Below are 24,547 nucleotides of genomic sequence, written 5' to 3' on the forward strand. Positions count from 1 at the left end.
TCAACCACGCTCCAATATTAACCACCCTCCAATAGTGGTGCGTACCTAGAGCCCGGACTTGGAATTGGACCTAAAAATGTTTAGGTCCAAGTCCAAAAGAAAACATAAATGTCCGGAGCCAAGTCCGGACTTGCAAAAAGCAATCTGTCACTTATATTCCCTTTTTTGTTCTAAACCATCTAAAACCTTCCATAGACTTCCATTTGCACTGGAAAAAGACCCAAAAAAAAGTTCGTGTTTACACTGGCTGTCTATCATCTTCATGCATTTTTCACATTGCAGTTCAATTCATGTTAACATGCAATTTTATATGCACCATCCCTCCTCCCACTCAAAAAAAAAAAAAAACATGCACATAATATGCAATGATGGGTTCAGGTCCGGACCTGAACCTGAACTGCTGGACCTGAATCCGGACCTGAACTTGAAATTGAGTTTGCACCACTACCCTCCAATATCAACCAAATGCTCCAATATTAACCACCCTGGAATATTAACCACCTGTTAAACACCACTGTTACGCAGCGGGCATCAGAAGGTCACGTGTCTCGGATGGTCGGATGTTTTAATACTCGCTGATTACAGCGTTCTGGTTGGCTGGTCTCTAATCTGCATGCCCGATCGACACTACGCCCCACTTCACGCCGCACGCTGTTCCCTTGTCGACATGTCACCGCTCATTACAGCAGACACGCCTCAGGCAACAGCAAGTTATTTCCTTGTTTGTCAGATAATTGTCAACAAAAATTTAGCATGGGATCAAGTCGAACACCTGAATCTATGTTCGCTGTTTAAAAACTATGGACTTGAAGAGTTTCCCTTACAAAGTTTTGCTTAGTTAGTTTGACTTTGAACCTTTCTTTGTTCACAAGACATATTCTTAATTGTATATTGATATCTGTATTATGCTTCATTGCAATTTGAAATGAGCTATTTTTTACATAGGTGTAGTTGATGCTCACTGTTATCTTTTGTGTGTGGCAGGGCAGCTTGTAGAGTTGCTTATTAAAGTTATAGATGCACACGTTTTGCTCTCCGATTTGCATCATGAAAAATTCAAATAAAACAAAAAGAACGAAGGTCAAATCAGGCCATAGACCACTTTTCATGATCATGGGTAAGGACATGTAGGTCAGAGGTCATGAATGAGGATGTGAAGGTCAGAGGTCATGAATGAGGACGTGAGGGTCAGCGGTCATGAGTGAAGATGTGAGGGTCAGAGGTCATGGGTGAGACCACGAGGGTCAGATGTCATGAGTGAGGACGTGAGGGTCAGAGGTCATGAGTGAGGGTCAGAGGTCATGAGTGAAGAAGTGAGGGTCAGACATATAACAAAGATATAGATTACATTTGTGTTACTGTCAATGTTCATCTTCAAGTTGAACTTAATTTTTTTCACACCTCAGAAACAGAGAATTGATCTGGTTTGGCCCCAACAGACAATACCATGGCAGCAGCTGACATGACGACACGAGCAGACGTTCCGCCGTCACACGGCGTGGCCAGCTGAGCGGAGACACGTTTCATTTGTGGGCAGGAAATCAATAAATGTTCCTGTTTCTGCCATATTCTCAACAGCTACCATTGGAAGGACTGTATAGTGACCATTGGTAGGAATGTATAGTGACCATTGGTAGGAATGTATAGTGACCATTGGTAGGAATGTATAGTGACCATTGGTAGGAATGTATAGTGACCATTGGTAGGAATGTATAGTGACCATTGGTAGGAATGTATAGCTTTATCAGGGTTTAATTGGAGAACACAAATTATTGTTTTTCAATACAACCTACAATAAGATACCACAGAAGAATGGAAACTACGAATATCAGGTTATGCAGAAAAAATAGTTTGGAAAAAAAAAAGAATCCACACTAAGAAATCAATATACAGTACCTTAAAAGTCTGAACATGAAATCTTACATAAGACAGCAGTACAATAAATATAGTATTCTCATGTTAGGGAGTCACAGGAGAATACGGTTCATTTTTCTTTACAATTTACATCAATTCCCATAATTCTAATTCCATCGGATGTCATGTGGAAGGATTTCTGCTTTGACTTTGATTTCTGCTGGTGGCACAGAAGCGTTTCCTGTGACTTCCCGGGTGCTTATAGCTGAAGGCACGTCTCCTGATGTCCATGTATATTTATAGCTTATACATCACCAAGTAACGTTAGTACACATTTATACACGCAAGTCTGTCGCTCTATCATGTCATGGGCAATGATTGTCACAGTAAAATTCCCCTGATGTCTTTATTTATTTCATTATTCTGATGCATACAGTTAAGGTTATTCCACACCAATGCATTATCAAAGATGGTTTGAACAGTTCCCAAAGCAAAAATGCTAAAATCAAGATGGAGATAGCGTTTGGAGGAATCTGACTTTATCTTTTCTTTTATTTTCTTATTTTGACGAGGCATGCAAGCCTGTCGTTTTCTAAACTGAAAAGGGCAGAAGGTTTGCAGCAATTTGTGGTGTTCAATATTGAGATTCAGCTTGATAAGACTGAAAAGAGCAGACAGTTTGCAGGATGTGGTGATGAATATTGAGATTCACAGCCGTCCTTCAGAGCAGATATCGTACTGCTGAATAAGGCATTTATCATTTATCTCCCTCCGTCAGGCCAGCTTCGTGAGGCGTCCGTCTTCATTCCGAGCGGCAAATTTATAGCAAGGGAACAATAGACGCTCTATCACTAGTACTGTAAATGCAGAAATGTTCACGGTGGATTAATGTTCGCGGTTTTCGCGGTGACCATTTTACCGCGAACTCAAAACCACCGCGAACATTTTTCTATTATGGTATTAGATTGCAGTCTATGGTGTTACCGCGAAATTAAAACCACCGCGAAAAGTCATTTTTCCCGCTACCGCGAAATTAGATCCCAGCGAACTTGCACAAATACATTTACAGTATCAGGGCCGCCTCAGCAGCAGGGACGCACCATGATCGCAGCAGAGGGGCACTCATTACAGCCCCCTGTATGGTTAGTGTGGTTTGTGTAGAGTTACATAGGTTTCCTTTCACCTAAAGTCTTGTTTATTAAAATCCGCAATACAATTTCAGGTTTCTGAAGAGGAGCAGCAAGGTTTATATCAGGTTCTGATGAGGTTCTGCTTCATATGTCTCCATTTCACCTATCAGGAAAAATGTTTTTTTAAGGTCCTGCATGCCTTGAAGTAAAGGTAAACATGTTCTCATCATTACTAGTATGTATGACCATTTGTAATGTTTAACTTTACATTTAAAACAACATGGAAAGTCAGTCAGTTGAACTCTCCCAAATGAAAGATCACACCTCTGACAAGTAGTAAATCAACATATTTTATACATATATATTTATAATTTAAGGCTCGAAATTCATTTTTGGGATTAGGTGCATTGGTGCACCCGGCTTAAAAAATTGGGTGCACCAAAAAATTTTGGGGTGCACCACTTAAATTTAAGTAATAACCTAATAATAAAACTTAGTTACAAGCTATCAAATTCTTCAAGTACTAATACTACTATGACAGACATTTTTATTTATCTTTCTTACACTTAGATGTCAAGAATATGATGTATACTAGTATACTTTGATAGCTATATGTACATAAACATAAGAAAATAATTGGGTGCACCCTGTGCACCCACAAAAAATAATTGGGTGCACAACTCCAATATTGGGTGCACCTGGGTGCACATGCAACCAGTATTTCGAGCCCTGTGATTAAAAACATGATCCTCTTGTGTTAATTCAAACATTACGACCAATCTATCCTGTCATCAGCCCTACTCTCCACCATCCCTCCTCCCCACAGAGCAGCTGACTATGATCGAGTTAAGGCAGTCTTAGCTGCTGATTTGCATAACACAGCAGACAACAAGATTACGGGTTATATATAGACATCCCTGCAGGAACCCACAGGAGAGCTGACAGGCTGCGGGCTGGCATGTATCAACTAACCAAGTACGGAGCAGGAGCTTTTAGTGACAAGTGTAACAGTGGGGTTCTAGCGCTGCCAAACTGACCACGCCAACAGCTCTTGAGCTTTTGGTGTTGTGGTTAGCACGTTGGATTTGTGATCCGGCTGCCCGGGTTTGGCGCAGGTTCGAATCCCGGGAGTCGGGATGTTGTTTCTTTCTGTTCTTACTCGCCCCTCTGAATTTCTACACAATGGAAAAGAAAAGGTGACATTTGACAGGTTGACAGATATCGGGTCTCTAGATGAAACAATGAGGAGTAATGAAGAGGTGAATCTTTGGCCATGTGAGAATTATGTGAATCCAATGTAATTTGCAGCAGTCTCCAAGTGTGAAGAAAAAGAAAAGTTTTACCTTACAACATTTCTGAGGGTCTGCATGGGGGATTCCCAAGAACAGCCCACGTATTACGCTAAAATCAAGGAAGGCGATCAAGCAGTGTGAGTCTTACAGCCCTATACAGCACTAATACATTCTGTAACACAGCCCTGTACAGCACTAATACCTGCTGTAACACAGCCCTGTACAGCACTAATACCTGCTGTAACACAGCCCTGTACAGCACTAATACATTCTGTAACACAGCCCTGTACAGCACTAATACCTGCTGTAACACAGCCCTGTACAACACTAATACCTGCTGTAACAGTGGCAGCCTTACAGCCCTGTACAGCACTAATACCTGCTGTAACAGTGGCAGCCTTACAGCCCTGTACAGCACTAATACCTGCTGTATCAGTGGCAGCCTTACAGCCCTGTACAGCACTAATACATTCTGTAACACAGCCCTGTACAACACTAATACCTGCTGTAACAGTGGCAGCCTTACAGCCCTGTACAGCACTAATACCTGCTGTAACAGTGGCAGCCTTACAGCCCTGTACAGCACTAATACCTGCTGTAACTTACAGCCCTGTACAGCACTAATACCTGCTATAACACCCCTGTACAGCACTAATACCTGCTGTAACAGTGGCAGCCTTACAGCCCTGTACAGCACTAATACCTGCTGTATCAGTGAGAAACTTACAGCCCTGTACAGCACTAATACCTGCTGTAACTCACAGCCCTGTACAGCACTAATACCTGCTGTAACAGTGGCAGCCTTACAACCCTGTACAGCACTAATACCTGCTGTAACTCACAGCCCTATACAGCACTAATACCTGCTGTAACTCACAGCCCTGTACAGCACTAATACCTGCTGTAACTTACAGCCCTGTACAGCACTAATACCTGCTGTAACTTACAGCCCTGTACAGCACTAATACCTGCTGTAACTCACAGCCCTGTACAGCACTAATACCTGCTGTAACAGTGGCAGCCTTACAGCCCTGTACAGCACTAATACCTGCTGTAACTCACGGCCCTGTACAGCACTAATACCTGCTGTAACAGTGGCAGCCTTACAGCCCTGTATAGCACTAATACCTGCTGTAACTCACGGCCCTATACAGCACTAATACCTGCTGTAACTCACAGCCCTGTACAGCACTAATACCTGCTGTAACTCACAGCCCTGTACAGCACTAATACCTGCTGTAGCACAGCCCTGTACAGCACTAATACCTGCTGTAACAGTGGCAGCCTTACAGCCCTGTATAGCACTAATACCTGCTGTAACTCACGGCCCTATACAGCACTAATACCTGCTGTAACTCACAGCCCTGTACAGCACTAATACCTGCTGTAACTCACAGCCCTGTACAGCACTAATACCTGCTGTAGCACAGCCCTGTACAGCACTAATACCTGCTGTAACAGTGGCAGCCTTACAGCCCTATACAGCACTAATACCTGCTGTAACTTACAGCCCTGTACAGCACTAATACCTGCTGTAACTTACAGCCCTGTACAGCACTAATACCTGCTGTAACAGTGACAGCCTTACAGCCCTGTACAGCACTAATACCTGTTGTAACTTACAGCCCTGTACAGCACTAATACCTGCTGTAACAGTGGGAGCCTTACAGCCCTGTACAGCACTAATACCTGCTGTAACTCACAGCCCTATACAGCACTAATACCTGCTGTAACACCCCTGTACAGCACTAATACATGCTGTAACACAGCCCTATAAAGCACTAATACCTGCTGTAACACAGCCCTGTACAGCACTAATACCTGCTGTAACACAGCCCTGTACAGCACTAATACATGCTGTAACACAGCCCTGTACAGCACTAATACCTGCTGTAACACCCCTGTACAGCACTAATACCTGCTGTAACACAGCCCTGTATAGCACTAATACCTGCTGTAACATAGCCCTGTACAGCACTAATACCTGCTGTAACATAGCCCTGCACAGCACTAATACCTGCTGTATCAGTGAGAAACTTACAGCCCTGTACATCACTAATACCTGCTGTAACTCATAGCCCTGTACAGCACTAATACCTGCTGTAACTTACAGCCCTGTACAGCACTAATACCTGCTGTAACACAGCCCTGTACAGCAACAGTGGCAGCCTTACTGAGTACAGCCCTGTACAGCACTAATACATGCTGTAACTTACAGCCCTGTACAACAACAGCGGCAGCCTTACTGAGTACAGCCCTGTATATAGTAGGAAGAATCACAGCTACCCTGGGCAGCTGCCAACATTAGCAACCTGCAGATTCCATGTATTGATTTCCAATATCCCTGCTGTAGGGAACATCAACGTCTCGTCTTCAAAACAATCTCCCTGTTTTCCTCCAATCCACGATCAATGCTTAACGACGTCACCCACAAAAGCTAATCAAACCCCTTAATTAGATGTGAAATCATCTGGAAACCTAGGAAATGCGACCAATGGCAACGATAAGCACAGGAGAGCAGTAAGACTATCATGTATACTGGAAGGCATGAAATGAGCAGTGACTATCAGTGACTCGTGACACGGTAGTCGTACATTACCTGTAGTCCTGGTGATTATCCCATCATAAACCACAGCAGCCATGGTGTCTGCACACATCACGTACAACATCAGCTCTGGACCAGTCCGCCGGAGCAGTTACCGTGCCAACCGCGGGTTGTGAGGACCTCCCAACATCCTCCCTACATCACCTCCATCTGATCCTCTAACTGTCTTATCATGCAAATTCCTGCAGATACCATCTTAATTAGGGGGGTTGCCATTTAGTTTTTACCTCTAATATTCTTCTACTGTAAAAAAAAGACATTAAAAATTGCGTTACTTGTAACATAAATTATTGGGTAACATTTTTACCTTTATATACCTTCATTATGAGAAGCTTATTGTGTGACACAATAATCCACCCCTTGTGTAAGTGGTACGTGCCAGAATACCCGGAAGTGACGTCATTAGAAGGTGCATTCCATCATGGCGGACCGAGAGAGAGAAGTTTTAGAGAAACAGATCAGATGTTTGTCCAGTAAGTCCGTTTTTGTCTATTTTAGGGCTATTTTACAATTATAGTGTGAAGACAGTAGTATATAGATTATTCTGTGTAATTTTTGTGAGCTGTAGTTGTGGTATGAGGAAGAAAAACGGCCGGCAACTCCGAGGTTTGTCCTGTCGGCAAGATTTTGCGGTGTCAACAAAAACCGAAACTGAGTGGTCAGCAGAAGGCCGGGAGGCGCCGGGCGGAGTTGGGCGGGAGTTGTGGGCCCTGGAGCCGGGGGTAGCGGGGAGGGCGGCCTGAGGGGGTCGGGCGGACATCTGTACGTGTGTTGGTCACAATTTGTGGTTTGTTTAGGGGTGGGTAAAGTCGTTTGTGCATGTGTTCACGTCATTACGTCACGTCACGTTTTGTTTTAAAATAACTCAGCACCATAACGGTCACTTCGTAGTGCCAGGCAAACGACTTGATCGCCTAATCAAAATAAAAGAGAAGTAAAAAAGAAAATAGTTGTTAAGGTTTTTAAAGTCTTACCTGCGTGCTATGTCTGCTGAGATTTAAGAATTACAAAAACTACCGAAGGTGGAAGTCTTTTGCCACGAGGAAACGATATCTACAAAGAGTTAACAATGAAAGTCTATTTATGTACCAACTTAGTTTTTTTTTTCAAAGCAATAAAGAAATAAACTACTTGAAGTGAAACTTTACTGTTGTAAATGTATACATGCTTGTGGCACCACCTATCCGACTGATGCTGAAAATGCAGCTGTAGGTATTAAATGACCACTTCTTGGCCGTAAGGGTTAGGGAATGATTCTTGCATCTTCCCAACTGTTGCTGTTCCTACTAGGTGTCAGGCAGTCCTCGCTCTAGGTCTGTAAGCCTAATGACTTCTTTAAGAGATAGTGGGTCTTTCTTCTTATTCGTACCCAAACCTAAGACAGCTGCCAAGTCTCTTTCATCCTGCCTGCAAATAGCACAAAGGACAGAAGGGACTACAGTGAGTGTACTACTTTTGTCATAACCCTCACTGGTCTGGAGCCTAGGACTGGTGACCTGGACTTGAGTATGAAAAGAATACTGAAGATTTTGTGAACTTGATCATCACATAGGTTGTCTTCCAATCCAATCCAATCCAATCCAAATACCCCCAGATGACCCCGCGAGGGGCAAAGTAGGGGGGGGGGGGGAGCTGAGGCTCCCGGGTTAGGGCGGGCAGGCCGCCTGCCTGGCACGGAAACACTCAACGTTGGGAGCACATACAGCCGTGCCAGGCAGGGCGTTCCACTCAGGAATGGTGCGTGCGAAAAAAGAGTATCGTCAGCAAATAGTCGAACATGTGAGTCTACGGAATCGGGAAGGTCGTTAATGAATGAATGAAGACCTTTATTGTTAATATAGAGCAGGAATAGCAGAGGGCCTAACACAGTACCCTGCGGAACTCCAGAGGTGACTTTGACAGCTTTAGATGTTCCACCGTCAAAGACAACCCTCTGGGTTCTCTCCGTAAGGAAGGCCCTAAGCCAAGACTGAAGAAGGCCAGAAATACCATAGTGCTCGAGCTTGCTGAGTCTTGTCTGAGTTTTTTTGGTAAAACCAGCGTTCCCGCCAGGTTCTTGAAAGTATGCGTCCAAATATTTCTGAGGGGGGTAATGAGCGCCGGAGGCGCGAGACGAGCGCCGCAGGCGCTCGCATTCTAGGGGGGTCCGGGGGCATGCTCCCCCGGAAAAATTTGGATTTTCAAACCCTCTAAAACACAATTTCCCGCAATTTGAGATTAAAATCATGCGCTTGAGATTGGATGTCGGTTGCCTCTTTTACTCCCGTAATTCAGTAATCGACAACCGCCCTTTCTCAAAAAATACACTATAGCACGGGGAATCAGCCGTCCGTGATCTGGCCCGGGTATAATTTCTCCGGACACGAAAATTTTTTAATTTTTTATGCTTCGCAACAGGGCTCTAGCCAGTTCGTCAGCCCATGGAAAAATTTTGCCAATTTCTTCCGTCATTGAATAAAAAATGTCGACCTCGTGCGATCGATGTTGCGCCCTCCCTCATCAAATAGTTTTCCGAGACGATAAAATAACGACGACATCACACTCACGAATCGGTGGGGTTTTACAAGGCCGTGCCGTCATTTTCCACGAGCGTGCGTTTGTTTCCTGCGACCTCAGGTAACCCCGTTTTCGGCGTGAAATCTTTGGCTGGATTTATTTTTAAATAGACCAAGAACGTTATACATTACTCGAAGGAGGACGATCTGTTGCCTCTTTGGCAGTGATCAGTGCCGGGGTAGCCTTGAACTAGTAGCCAGAAAGACGTTCCAACGTGCTGGGCGCTGCGATCGACGGTCCGTCTTGGGAGGGGGGCGTGCCGCGCCATGTGCCACGGAGGCCAACGCCAGTGCACAGCCGACTCGATCGACGCTTGACAACAATATTGCGGCCCCTTTTCTGCCACAAATTTTGTCTTTTTGAAACAAAAGAAATTTTGGAAATAAGAAATAAAGTGTATAGTTTTGGATTCTTCACTTATTTACCGCGCACCGCTTTTTTAACTTGGATAAATGGGGAAACTTTAATAGTAAATTGTTAGCAGCTAGGGAAGAAACTTGCCAGACGACACGGGCGGCTACCAATACCACAAAACAACGTCACGTGCGCTAATACTCGGTAACTTTTGTATATTCTCCGGTGACCAATGACAGAGTACATCATTACATTTATCAACCGCTGATTGGTTATTAAGATGATTGGATTTGGACCTGATGGCCAATCTAGACTGCTTGGCGCTGGCGGCCTGTTGTCAAAGAAACCGACTGCCAATCAATTGCCCACAGCGTGAGAACTTTTGTTGAGATGTGCAACACTCGCGCAGAACAGTTTGTTTGTTCAATACTAGTATTAACCACAAATCTTTAACAAATACATGAAAATGAGGACAAGTAAGTATCATGTTAAAATCAGAATATAAAATCTGCATAAGATTTCTTCCACTGTTACAGAATGCTGGCTGTCAGATGTAACGTTACTTCACGGACTACAAATAATTATATTGCGCAACGGACAGCTCAGACTGGCGCGTGGCTGGGTGTGTCGCACATGGGTCCGCTAGTTGTAAAACGTGCCGCGCTCCGCCCCATGGGACGACCGGAAAGTGAACAATTGAAGTATAAATTGTAAAGGTAGGATTAGTTCTTATAAAGGCAGATTTTTAAAAAGATTCCAGATACATTTTGTACACTGGTGGTACAAGTCAGCCTTTCTTACAGATTTTTTTATGGACGCATTCAGCCGAGCTGAGTGCGTCTTTCCAGAAAAAAATGCGTCCAAAGACGTAAAGACGTATGCCTGGCGGGAACGCTGGGTAAAACCCTTACTCATTCACAAACTCACTCACCCACTCAATCACTTACTCGCTCACTTACTCACTCAGTCCCATAGCTGTCAAAAAGTTACCAACTTGAAGGTACAAATTTGTTGGAAATCTCTGTTTACCCAGAAATAAAGCAGGGATGGGGTAATGTCTGGTACAGGAGGTCACACAGGATAGTGACTCTCCCATATATGGTCAGGGCAAGACCTGCCAGGAAAACTCACCTACATGTGTGAGCTGGTCATGTCTCAGGGCATGCAGTTCTAGGGATGGGTGCTAGGTGGTGCTTTTGAACTGTCAGAGGCAGGTTTGTAGCATGTACAGGGACTGAAGGAAAACTCCTGTGCAAGATGCCAACATTGTTCTACATATCATACAGATAGACTGTCCACCTGACAGGGAAGTCTCCAGGTTTGAATTCTTTTCCATCCCACTCATTGTTTGGGAGTCTACAATATCAATTTTACTTGTTAAATCTGTCATTTCAAGTCTACGAAAATATCATTTCATGGCATGTCACAAAGTTCACATTTTTGACTGGATTGGGCGAATGTGTTCTCTGTCCCAACAGGAAACTTGGGTCCTTGAATAATTGTATTTTCATTTATACTTGCAACTAGCCTTTAGGCATGAATTTGCAATAAAGATATTCATTGTAAAGCTTATACTGGTGCACTGTGAACAACTGCGAGCTCTGAGTTCTCCTTTGTTGTTATAGGAGCCTACTGAGGTGCAGGAATTGATATCTGATAGTGATATGTTGTGTTCCCTCCCCAGACCTGATCAGCACACACAAGCAGCTGTCAGCCCAAGAGCAGCTACAGGACAGGTTGGGACAGCAGACAGCAAGACAGCTACAGGGCAGGAGGGGGCAGCAGACTTCAGCACCTGTCGCTTCTTCAAGACATGCCAGACACAGGTACACCTGGAGTGCACCTGTCGGCAGCACTAACACACACCCGACGTCTGCTTGTAGTTCAGCTGTTAGCAGTACCAGAACAACGGCAGCAGCTACTGCACACAAACTGGTCAGACAGACGCCGGCAGCACCCGTGTCTGCTCACATGACTGTCACCACGGCAACTACAGGGTTCACATCAGGTCGTATAGTAGCTGTCCCCGTACGCAGACCGTCGTCCCGCCCAGCCGGACAGGGTAGCGGTCACCCCTCCTCTGGTGCTAAAGTTATCAGGAGTGCGGCAGCTTCACAGGGCAGCTCCCAGTACAGATGGACTCCTGCTGTCACAAGTACAGCCAATGCTGCATCTGGGCTGGTACAGAGGACAGCAGTCACCCTGACCAATCCAAAAACTACAGTCCCCCCAGCTAACACAATCCTGAAAACTGCTAAGACAAACTTACAGAAACCTACAGAGTCAGGAGTGAAGCCCCCAGCCCACCCTGTGACCACCTCTGTGTCTGTACCATCACAGCCTGTCTCTACTGGCCGCGTTGTTGCCACTAAATACTCACTGAAGAAGGTCTCCCCAGCTCAGCTGTCTCTCAGTAAAACTTCCACCCCCAGAGCCGCGGCGTCGGCTGGTGTCCGACCGTCCACAGGTCGGGTTGTTTCCAGTAGGTTCAGGTTAAGGAAGGCGGGTACAGAGCCAGGCTCTCTCCAGGCACACAGTAGAACTGTTGGTACAGAGTTAGGACCTCCCCAGGCACACAGTAGAGCTGTACAAGCTGCAGGGTCATCAGGGGTCGTGTGTAGTCGCTACAGACTGAACAAAGTCTCACCAGGAGGAACAAACAAGTCAGGAGCACACAGGGTGGGTGGGAGGGGGAAGACTCCGTCTCCTAAGGTCCTGACAAGCAAACATAAGCTGAGACGCCAGGCTGGGAGAGGAAGCAGTATGTCCAAGACGTCCCCAAGTCTGAGTAAGAGGTCTCCGGCGGGGTTTGTGACTGCAGGGAAGTACAAGCTGCGAGCGAAGCGGGGCGGAACGCCGGGCGTGAGGAGGGGTGGGGGGAAGTCCGCGGGCGCCGTGGTCAGCAGGTACAGACTGGTGAAGCCTCGGCCGGCTGCAGACACAGACAGGCAAGTACAGCAGAGACGATAGTGGTCTAGATCTACCATTGTAGCCTGGGTACCATTCTCCATAGTATTAAAGTGTTGGCTAAATCTTCTTCTTTGATTGGATTTGCTAAATATAGTAAGTAAAAATATTGAGCCGGCGGTTACTACGGAGGATGGTTATTGGTACCCAGGCACTACACATACATACCTACATAGTCATACTCTTATTGAGTTGCAGCTTTAACAAAGTTTGGCTTCCAGTGCAACCTATCACTCATCATTACAGTTAGGTCCCTATCACATAGTCCAGTCTCTGATAGTCCAGGCACTATTGTTATATTATTGAGGAAAAAATCTAAATTTGTGAACTTAGGGAAAGTGTCAAATTCTCTTTGCAAATATGGGCTTTTAGATTGAGTGAAGTTAGGTTCCCAGAGAACTGCATGGGGATATAGGTTTTTCATGGTTGCACTTTGATATGTATCTGCTAGGTGGCATCATTAGTCCATCTACAGCTTTGAAGGGTGATTCATATAAAACATTTTGGATTTTCCCTGATTAGAAAAACAGAATGAGAGACAAATGGTTAGAATTTCTCTGCTTGAATACCATCAGAATGCAGACAAAGTAAATGAATTATATAACGTACTACCATCACAATCATTTAATATACATGTTTAAACTTCATCCACATGTACAGTTACTGTAAAGTCATTCATTTGGGGGATTTTTGCAATGGGAGGGGAATGAAGTTTTTTTTTCCTGGCTTTTGAAGTTTGTGGCTGAAACAGCAACAGTTGTACAGTAGAATGCACCACATATATTTGAGGTATCTTGATTTTGTGTTTAAGAGATTGCTGGAAAACTGAAGCCAGTGCAAACATTTGAAGATCTGCAGTAGTTCCTAAAAGCAGCCTGAGATGTTGACTCAGTGCCAGGCTTTGATTGACAGGTGGAGCAGACAACCCTTCCACACAGATGTGTCAGGCACACTAGGCAGGGGTGTGATGTCGTTGTTTTGTAAATCTTGTTTTATTTTCACAACTTTGATAGTGTCTTTTTACATGGCAATCATGACAACGTAGATACATACCAGATTTGCACATCTACTGTACTTCAGGATTGTCTCAACTGTGAACTTCCTCATTTTCAGTGCCAACTTTGAAAGTTTGATGAAAAAGAGGCAACGCTTTTTTACCTTTACTGTAAAACAACAGAAAAGCCCCTACACTGGTTGAAACAGAGCATGTGGTCCCAAATCACAGCATAGAGGATACAAGTCACAGCATAATGGTTCCCACTATGCTGAAATATGCTGGCTCTTCCACACTGACTGAGGAATGTTTGAAAATGTAAGGTAACTACTCCAGGATAAACAGTTTGGGGTTGGTGGGCACAAATAGATCTGACCTTTACCCATGACCTATGACCTGACAGGTCACATGTTGGGCATGCTGGGAGTTTCTGGTTCTTCCCACGGGATCTATTTCTGGGTCAAGGTCAGGGGATCGGGTTTCAGTAATGACCTACATAAATCATCCGTCAGCTGGGCCTGTCAATCAGGGCTGGGACGTGAGGTCGTCTGAGGTCGTGTTCAGGGGCTGCTGGGGAGGGGGGCGTGTGAGGGGGTGAGTTTTTCTCAAATAGTTTCGGGGTCCGTCCATCCATCTGACTTCAGGCTTTATTGCGTGTTTCCCGATCTCAGAATGACACAAGCTCACGCAACGCACATATAAGGAGTAAATCTCGTAACAACTTTTCTAATCTCCTTAATCTTCCTCCTAGCCAAAGTTAGGTCATTTATTAAGACTAACTCAGCTGTTTCTCTGGCAGGCCAGCTAAGGACACGGGGACAGCAAAGTTCCCCAGCCAGGAACAGCTGAGATGGACAAGGTCAAGTTCCTCTGCTGTCATGGCAGAGCAGCATCGGGTTACGGACACCAGGAGGGGACGCTACGTCACTCCTGGAACAGGTGGGTGTGGCTGGGAGTGATGCATGATGGGACAGTTAGTTTCCTTTGATACTCAGTGGAAAGTGTCTGTGTCTCAGTTGAGAGGTCAGAAACAATGCCTGTAAGTTAGTGGGGCTGAGAGGATTTTCACAGTGTGTTACACAAACAGGATGGCTGTATGCCTGCGGCAAGTGGAAAAGTTTAGAAACCTCCCAGTGTGTGAAAACTCTCCCAGTGGTACATGAGGTCCCTGCTGTGGAAATAAGCAGCCTGCTGTCAGTATGCTGCTGTACATGTGTGTCTGGTATCAGGTTACAGGGTGCCGGTGTCTGGTTACACCAGTGACGTCCTCCGGGTTTCAGTTCACAGGTAGTAAAGAGGAAAATGGCAGACCTAAGAGTCATCCGAGGTCACCGTTTCAAACTTGTTCTGTAGTGTGGACTGCTGAGGAATTCCAGTCTAGATGATGGTAGGAAGAGGTGTTGGCAACTCACTGGGTCACATGGGTTTGCCGTGCAGTTTCCACGCGTTTTCGCGTGCGACGGCCGCACGTCACGTAAAGTCGGGGAGTAACCTGCTGTGGCGCCGCAGCCCTTAACCCCGCGCATCGCTGCCATTGCCACAAGCAGACACAGAATCTCCGGCATCCCTGCACAGAAACCCAGGGAAAAAACACCCCTGTAAAAAAAGTGGTAAGGAGCAAACTCTAGCCCAAAAAGCCAGTGGGAATGGCCCCTGCAACAGTTACTACATAATGCATGTGCCTAGATGAATAAGTTATGGTAGGGTGCTGTTGAAATAGTAAGGGGTAAAAAAAAGTATTTTAGGCATCAAAGTTCTGCTATTTTCCCCCGTGAGGCTATGAGAGGGTGTTGACCCGGGGTCAGGCTTGTGACGCTCCCTGACACCTGACTGGTAACCCAACTCCTCCTGACGTTACGATGGATTGATCCGCCGCTCGGAATACCCACCCCGCCTGGCCTTGCGTGAGGGGACGGAATCCCTGCCGGCTATTTCTGCCACTGTACAAACTCTGCAAGCTATACATAAACTAGAACTATCCAGGCTTACAAACTTTTATGTGCCTTCACTACACCCAAGTCGTATATCTGTCAACCTTGGACATGTACATGTTAAACATGCCAGGATGTGCGTATTCATGTACACTATATGCATGTACACTATATGTGTTGCACAAACACATAGGGCAGGGACTCGTGTTGTGTTAACTACTGCCAACTGCTTCACAAGTCTGGAGCACCACTGACGTTGGGGACCAGTGTAGTGGTGCTAGCTGAAGCGTCTGACCATTTCTAAATTCTATCCAGTTGCTTGAGAAACTCCATGGCTTACGTACATGTTAAACAAGTCAGTCTGTTCACTATATACAACACTGTAACTAGTGTAAGTGTAACACACAGGGCAGGGACTGGTGTCGTGTGAACTACTGCCCACTGTACACAAGTCTGAAAAACCACTAACATTAGGCACTAATGCAATGTAGTGGTGCTAGCTGAAACATCTGACCATGTCTACCTTCTATTGAGTTGCTGGAGTAACTCCTTGGCTTGTGTTCATGTTCAACATGCCAGTCTGTTCACTATATTATATACAATACTGTAAGTGTAACACACAGGGCAGGGACTGGTGTTGTGTAAGCAACTGCCCACTGCTTCACAAGTCTGAAGCACCTCTGACATTAGGTACCAATGTAGTGGCACTACCTGAAATGCCTGACCGTTTACAAATTCCATCCAGTTGCTTGAGTAACTTTTACCTTGTATATTTTATTACCCGAAGGTCTAACCTTCATGGCTGTATGTACTGAAGGTTAAGGCCATGTGTTCCACATGTTCCACAGGCAAAGTTCCACATACCCTTCTGACCAGGTGGTGGCCGACAGAAATATACGAGCCTGAAGTCTGCCATGGATCGGTCCATCATGGTGCATGATGAGAGCCAACAGGTGTCACCATGACGACAGCTAACCAGCAGGGTAGCGCCAAGTTATCTGCTTGCTTTTCAGACTTATCGCAAGATTTAAGGTGCAAGCAGAGGGATAAACAACCCAAACTTGCATAATCATCTTTGTGCAGTGAGAGTGGAAGTTGACTCAGATGCGATCTTGTAATCTGCTCTTTAGTCCGGAAGTGGGAGGGTTTGTGGCCCAAGCAGTGGAAGTTTGTACAGAGAATGCCTCACTGTTTCATATGGAACCCCAGGGCACCAGTATATAGCTGATGTGTTGAAGCAGGAAGGAGGGTGTTGAAGCAGGAAGGAGGGCTTGCAGTCCTCTGTTTGAGAAGGATGTTAAACTTACAGACTGTAAAGCCAACACGTGGAGCATGTTAAACACAACAGATGAATGAATGTTGGACCATAAAGTGGAGACCAGGTTCCATCTCTCCTAGCTACAAAATGTATATGTGATAGTGAACTGAAGAGGACTCTGGAAAGGAGGGCCACCCCCTGACAGAGTGTTGTAGTTGGAGTTGTAATGCTGTTCACAGCTGTATCCCTAAAATCCCTTTGCTGCATTCGCATGTAGTTTGGCATGTCTTCTGCTAATATGTACAAGATGATGCACATTGTTTTTTTACAACGTAACTGTTTGTATAAGTGATGTGATATTTCACAAATCGCCACCATCTTCTTGTTCGATTTTGTTTCTGTGTCATGATACTGGATACTACTGCTACATGACAAATGGCAGAATAGCCCTGTCCTGAGCTGAACTTGAGCCCGTTCCAACCCTACATGTCCAGCATTTCTCCCAGCTTAGAGGAGCAGCATGGTTTATGGCAGCTGGAGCAGGTTCTGGCCTTATGCAGCTCAGACGTACTAACTTTAGGTGCAGGTCTGGTCTGTAACTCTGCCCAGGCCACGTCTCACGGCCCCTGGGTTAACTCGTCACACAGATAACACAAAAGTTATGACTGGATTGCTTGCCTTCTCGGTCTTGGCCCAAGAGGAAATTTCCGAACAGATGTTCGCACTGATTATCCAGTTATCGTTCAGAATGTTGCCCACCTTCGGGACTGGCTGGGCAGTCGTAGCCATTTAGGGCTGATGTGACCACAGGCCTGGAGGCAGGGACTTTATAGATGGTGGACATACAGACGGGTCTGGTGTGGTCAGGCCTTTCCTTGGCAACAGTCAAACCTAACCTTACAAATGGTAAAAGTTTGGGGTTTTCCTAGACAACAGTTGAATGCAACCTTACAAATGGTGAAGGTTGGGAGTTTGGGTCTTTGTTAGGAAACAGTCGAACCCAACTTTACAAATGGTGAAGTTTGGGAGTTTGGGTCTTTGCTAATCAACAGTCAAACACTACCTTACAAATGGTGAAAGTTGGGGGTCCATGTCAATAGCAGTTCTTGCAACAATATAGGTCTGCACTGTGGAAGGTGGAGGTTTGTAAACTTGTCAAAAAAAGTTTGGAAATGTAATTTTGCTCATTCATAATCATATCTCCATTTGTGGGAACAGCTTCAGGTCTGAATACATGTATGTGAGTGGGTCAAAAAGTTTTGCTGTCGCTGCAATTAGTTCTCAACATTTATTACCACGGTAACAGTAGCAGCTGTTGCTCCCGGCAACGAATCGTCTGGACGGTTCCCTGCGACCACCCTGACCATGGTCCTGTCTTATAAGGCACACATCTGCCCCGCCCCGGGGTGATGTGTGTTGGGAGAGTGTGAAACTGGCGGGTTGTCTGATTGGTGCGTCTCTGTGGACAGGGTGGAAATGTTTCCGTCAGTGTCGAAGATAACGTTATCAGGGGCAGGCGCGGAAAACTGCCGCTCGACACGTCCACTCGACGCGCACTCTCCACTCGTTATTTTCATAACACAGTCAAACCTTTAACATAAGACCATACCAATTTCATTTTTATTTTATTTCATTCTTTTTTTTTGAATTAAAAAAGATATGCTCAACTGGAGAAAATATTATGCAAACAAAGCCAGAGGACCAGGTTTATGCACTCAGGTTTATGAAGTGAATACGGTCACATTCAAGTTTTCCTCCCTGCCCTATGCTTTTATGACGTCCGCATGCTACATTTTTATTCCTAAAAATCTGAGAACCAAGGAAATCATTTGACATGGTCCAATGCAAGGAACACCTGGCCAGGAACCCTTCTTGGTGGTTCCTTAGATTTAGAACTGCAAGAGCATATAAGCTGCATAAATAAAGATGAACAACATTTTCTTTTTACTTTCACACAATGCTACATTTTGTATACTGAAATTATATAGTATTGTGAGTAGCTTGACAAAACATGCTGCCGTTTCGCTGACATTTTGCCTGTCTACTTTACATTGAATTGTGTTGTACATTCGGAAACCCCCTGGATAAGAAAAGTTTGTTCTCCTGCATGGATCACCTGTGCCTGCAGCTCACATAACTCCTGCTAGGTGTCCTCGTGAGACCACACCTGGCCCCACTGCTACTGGCCCTGCAGTAATGACTGGGAGTCTGGGGACCCTTCATGGGCGACCTGTTCATTTTCTGGGTCATGAAGCCTTAAACAATTTGCATCAGTGAGTGAGGTGTTGATGTGCTGTAACAAATGTGCTGGCTAAATGCCTGTATGGGACAGATGGAACTACAGGCCTGTACTGGACAGATGGAACTACAGGCCTGTACAGGACAGATGGAACTACAGGCCTGTACAGGACAGATGGAACTCTGCTACAGGCCTGTACAGGACAGATGGAACTCTGTTACAGGCCTGTACAGGACAGATGGAACTCTACAGGCCTGTACAGGACAGATGGAACTCTACAGGCCTGTACAGGGCAGATGGAACTCTGTTACAGGCCTGTACAGGACAGATGGAACTCTGTTACAGGCCTGTACAGGACAGATGGAACTCTGTTACAGGCCTGTACAGGGCAGATGGAACTCTGCTACAGGCCTGTACAGGACAGATGGAACTCTGTTACAGGCCTGTACAGGGCAGATGGAACTCTGTTACAGGCCTGTACAGGGCAGATGGAACTCTGCTACAGGCCTGTACAGGACAGATAGAACTCTGTTACAGGCCTGTACAGGGCAGATGGAACTCTGCTACAGGCCTGTACAGGGCAGATGGAACTCTGTTACAGACCTGTACAGGACAGATGGAACTCTACAGGCCTGTACAGGGCAGATGGAACTCTGTTACAGGCCTGTACAGGGCAGATGGAACTCTGTTACAGGCCTGTACAGGGCAGATGGAACTCTGCTACAGGCCTATGCATGAGCCAGTCTAAAAATGATATATTGTACATTTCGTACTTCTGAGTTAGTAGAATCTAACCTATAACTCAATTGATATATATGTTGTACCAGAAATCCCCACTTGTTCAAGTATGTTTGTGTGTGTGTGTGTGTCCCAGCCTGATGATATCACTAGTACATTGATAAAAGCTGAGTCAGACTTACAAGTTTGATATATGTTTAGACTTTCCCACATGTGTGTTCTACGCAGCCTTAATGTATGTAACACCTGCTTCACACCTGTCTCACACCTGTGGTTTGTCTTGTGTTGTTTCCAGTGAGCACACCTGGGCTGGGCAGACGGGTCAGTCGATACAAGATCGTCAAGTCTTCCACCTCAGCCGCTGGCAGCATGTCAAAACGGTAAGTCTGCTGTGTGCAGGTGGTTAAACCGTATGGACCCGGTCACGTAGGTCATACCATTCACTGCTGTGTGCTGTGTGCGGGTGGTTAAACCGTACGGGACCGGTCACATAGGTCATACCATTCACTGCTGTGTGCTGTGTGCGGGTGGTTAAACCGTACGGGCCCGGTCACATACGTCATACCACTCACTGCTGTGTGCTGTGTGCGGGTGGTTAAAAACGTAAGGGCCTTTTCACGTAGGTCATACCATTCACTGCTGTGTGCGGGTGGATAAACCGTACGGGCCCGGTCACGTACGTCATACTATTCAGATTCAGCTATATTGGTCTTGGCATGGCGTGTGACATTCAAAGAAATATTACATATGAAGTGCGCCAACAATTATACCGCATAAAATCCACTAATTCATAATCATTGATTATACACTTAACAAAAACTCATTTGGTTTAAAAAATTATGGAGGTAAACTAAGGGTATTCTTGGCACAGTGCATCTGTTTTACAAGTTTGAATATGCCAAAAAGCCATTACTCAAGCAACTGGATATGATTTTGGAAACGGTCAGACGTTTCAGGCAACATGTGTTGTCTTTTTGTCAGTAACACTGGATGAATCTTGTTGGAGAGGGTTTTTATATCCTAGCTGTGAATTGATATGCTATGTAATGTTGGTGGTTGGTTCTGTCACAACCTGCTAGGAAATCCTACCATACTAAAATCATGTGACGACCTACAACCGATCTGACCACACCATAAGCTTGTTGTGCGTAGAGAGGTGCCTGGTCTCGTGGGTACCGGTTCGTTAAGTGGAGACCGGTTCGTTAGGTGGAGAATTGGTGGCTGTTTTACATGTTAATTGGTTGGGAAAGGAGAATACAGCAGGGCACTATTCACACCTACCTGCTAACACACAAGCTACGCCCCACTAGGAAAGGAGCATTGACTCAAGTGTATTGTTTATCGTTTCTGACTCCATTCTGTCTGTCCACTATTCTCTACTCTACTGGTCCACAGCTGGCTCTCTGCCATGTACTGGAGATGTACAGTTCAATCTGCCTGCCTCTAATCCTGCCAATACTCACCACAGTTAATTTTACCAGGTGCAGTTTTCAAAAGTTGTTCTACAAATCTTACAAGCCTTTCTTTACTCGTTGTCCACGGGTAGAATACATTAACTGTCTGATGGTGCCGTCTGTGTTACAGCCCCAATCTTCTAATAACTGTTTTTTTATTGCCAATACAGGGAAATAAAGGGAAGCAATTATGCCCATTCAAAGTAATAAAATCCCAATTGTAAGCATTGATCAGAACTGGGAGGCTAACGTTTACACCAGAATGACTCACTGGTACGTAACCCATTCCTACTGGTGATGGTTAACCTGCAGACTGCTAAGGTAGACGTTTGGCAGCACATTTGTGGTGGTTATGGGGTTAGGCAGGATGGAGAGGGTTATGCTGCTGAAAGTAAACATGGAACAAGGAAGTGTTGAGTGAATATTTATAATTAGTTTCACTGGGCACTGTTGTGATAAGTGTGCACAGTTGTAAGTGTTGAGGGAATCTTGATGTTGTGATTTGTAATCCTAAGTTGTACACGATTGTTGTGATTTGTATCCCTAAGTTGAGCATGGTTGTAAGTGTTGAGACGACGTTGCAGTTGTAATGATTTGTAACCCTGAGTTGTACACGGTTGATGTGATTTGTATCCCTAAGTTGAACATGGTTGTAAGTGTTGTTGTAGTAATTTGTAATGTGTTGAAAAGACGTTGTTGTAATGATTTGTAACCCTGAGTTGTACACGGTTGTAAGATGTTGTTGTAATGATTTGTAACCCCACGTTGTCCGCGGCTCTACAGCAGTGCAGGGACTTGTAAACCTGCCCATTGATTCCCGAGATCTATTTTCACGTCTCCTTTATCCGTTAACAGTTGCCTCCAGTCCCATCGGATCCCGCATTAATTGCCGCTATAAACCGCGCCGAGCGAGTTTGACGCGCGCTGCGAGGGTTGTAGCTCTGCTGTCAATATTCAGCAGGGACGATTGGCCCCAATTAGACCGTCTTTTTTCTGGGCAGTAAAAGTCACCACCTAACGAGGCTGGGAGAACCTGAGGTTAGGGTTACATGAGTAGTAGTAGTATCCAGTATAGGGGGAAAGTTAGGATATCTACTGTAGGGTTAGTGTACAGGGTTAGGGTACAGGGTTAGGGACTTCGGGTACAGGGTTAGGGTACAGGGTTTGGGTACAGGGTTTGGGTTACAGGAGTGGAAAGGGGGAAAGTTATGGTATCTACTCTAAGGTTAGGGTTACATGAGTAGTTGTAGTAGTATCAAGTATAGGGGGAAAGTTAGGATATCTACTGTATGGTTAGGGTTACATGAGTAGTAGTAGTAGTATCAAGTATAGGGGGAAAGTTAGGATATCTACTGTAGGGTTAGTGTACAGGGTTAGGGTACAGGGTTAGGGACTTCGGGTACAATTAGACGTCTTTTTTCTGGGCAGTAAAAGTCACCACCTAACGAGGCTGGGAGACCCGAGGTTAGGGTTACATGGGGTGGATTTATACAGGATGGGGTATAGAGATGGGAGGGAAGTTAGGATATCTGTAGGGTTAGGGTTAGGGTACAGGGTTAGGGTTACATGAGTAGTTGTAGTAGTCTCCAGTAAAAGTCACCACCTAACGAGGCTGGGGAACCTGAGGTTAGGGGAACATGAGTAGTTATGGTAGTAGTATCAAGTATAGGGGGAAAGTTAGGATATCTACTATAGGGTTAGGGTTACATGAGTAGTAGTAGTCTCCAGTAAAAGTCACCACCTAAAAGGCTGGGAGAATCCGAGGTTAGGGTTACATGCATTGGGTAGTAGTAGTATCCTGTATACGAGGAAATGATAGGCGGATAGGAGGAAAGTTAGGATATCTACTATAGGGTTAGAGTTTTAATAGGGTTACATGTCGAGTAGTAGTAGTATCCTGTATATAGGAGGAAAGAATAGGTGGATAGGAGTTAGAGTTAGGGTACAGGGTTAGAGTTAGGGTACAGGATAAGGGACTTAGGGTACAGGGTAAGGGTTAGGGTTAGGGTTAGCATTAGGGTTACATGGGGTGGATAAGGGATGGGTAGAGATGGGAGGAATTAGTTATGACATCTACTGCAGGACAGTAAAGCCTTGTACTGTAGTACCGACTTCTCAAATAGCAGATCACACTCGTCTGGGTAAATCTGATAGAAGCAATTTTTCACCTTGCTGCTTTGTTCTCTTTGTCTTCTTTCTGTTTTCCTTTTAATATCTTGTGTCTTTGTTCTGTCCAGCTTCAAGAAAAAGATTTGTATGTTTACTTTTACATCATATAACTAAAGCAACTTATCCTGTCTCACATTCAACAAAATCACTCACTCTATTTAACCCTATCCCTACAAAGATGGTACCAAACAGCCGTCTTAGCAGGCTGAGAGTTAAACAATATAAAGAATGAAGTTAATGAGAATAAAGACATTGTAAGATGTTTTATGGGAGCTGCTGTAACAATTCATAGATTGATGATCTTGTCATCCGTCACTCAGCTGTAATAAAGTCTTCTCAATGGTCCTGTTCCAGCCTGTCCCATCTCCGTATTGCCCCTGTCCACGTCATAACGGCCGTAATGAAACGGGTTCAGCGCTGGCTTACTTCCTAATTGGTTTATAATCATGGCTGATGGATGTGTTTATAGCCGCTGATTGTCCCTCGTGTGGGAGGGACTGTTATTGCTGAATATCGCAAACCTGTGCCCCAGTTTGGGCTACCACTTCACATACATTCTGATGGGAAAGGTCTTAATTTCGTTCACTTAAAGCAGGCTGCAAGCTTTCTGACATTGTTCCTTATGGTAAGAAGAAATTTGGACTTTTCATTATGCATATTATTGAATTGTGCTTTATTCTCCTTCTGTCGTTTTGAAGAGCAAAGGAAAGTTTGTAACTTTTGTGTTTTTGTGGTTACTACTGGATTGTTAGGCCACACTAATTTTATTTGTTTATTCACTGTTTTCATAAAGCAATGCTAAGTTGAAAAATGAAACAGCAAAACAGAGCACCTGCCAGTTGGTGCAAAGAGTTTCAGGAGTAAATGTACTTGAAGTAAGATGCATGTTTTCCTCCCAGCTTCTGGTTGCATTGTCCACATGCTAAACTCATGTTTGAATAAGAACTAAGAAAATCGGTGCTGCCTTAGGTGAGTGATTAGCTGTTCCTCCTTGGTTTCGAAATCC

The 24,547-nt window shown here is 44.9% G+C and overlaps 2 protein-coding genes across 2 annotated transcripts in view; one reads left to right on the forward strand and one right to left on the reverse strand.

The window, feature by feature from the left end:
• LOC118417312 (sphingomyelin phosphodiesterase 3-like) overlaps positions 1–7,242 on the reverse strand; it is a 48,322-nt gene extending 41,080 nt beyond the window's left edge. The window contains exon 1 of the mRNA XM_035822837.1: positions 6,876–7,242. The gene's annotated coding sequence lies outside the window, so the exon portion shown is untranslated. The remainder of the gene's footprint in view (positions 1–6,875) is intronic.
• A 32-nt stretch (positions 7,243–7,274) lies between these two features.
• LOC118417370 (zinc finger CCCH domain-containing protein 3-like) overlaps positions 7,275–24,547 on the forward strand; it is a 77,845-nt gene continuing 60,572 nt past the window's right edge. The window contains exons 1-4 of the mRNA XM_035822923.1: positions 7,275–7,354; positions 11,476–12,739; positions 14,552–14,691; positions 20,214–20,298. Of these exons, the coding sequence (XP_035678816.1) occupies positions 7,303–7,354; positions 11,476–12,739; positions 14,552–14,691; positions 20,214–20,298 (1,541 nt within the window). The 5' untranslated portion in view covers positions 7,275–7,302. The remainder of the gene's footprint in view (positions 7,355–11,475; positions 12,740–14,551; positions 14,692–20,213; positions 20,299–24,547) is intronic.

This window comes from Branchiostoma floridae, chromosome 6, assembly GCF_000003815.2.
Source record: "Branchiostoma floridae strain S238N-H82 chromosome 6, Bfl_VNyyK, whole genome shotgun sequence".
NCBI lineage: Eukaryota > Metazoa > Chordata > Leptocardii > Amphioxiformes > Branchiostomatidae > Branchiostoma > Branchiostoma floridae.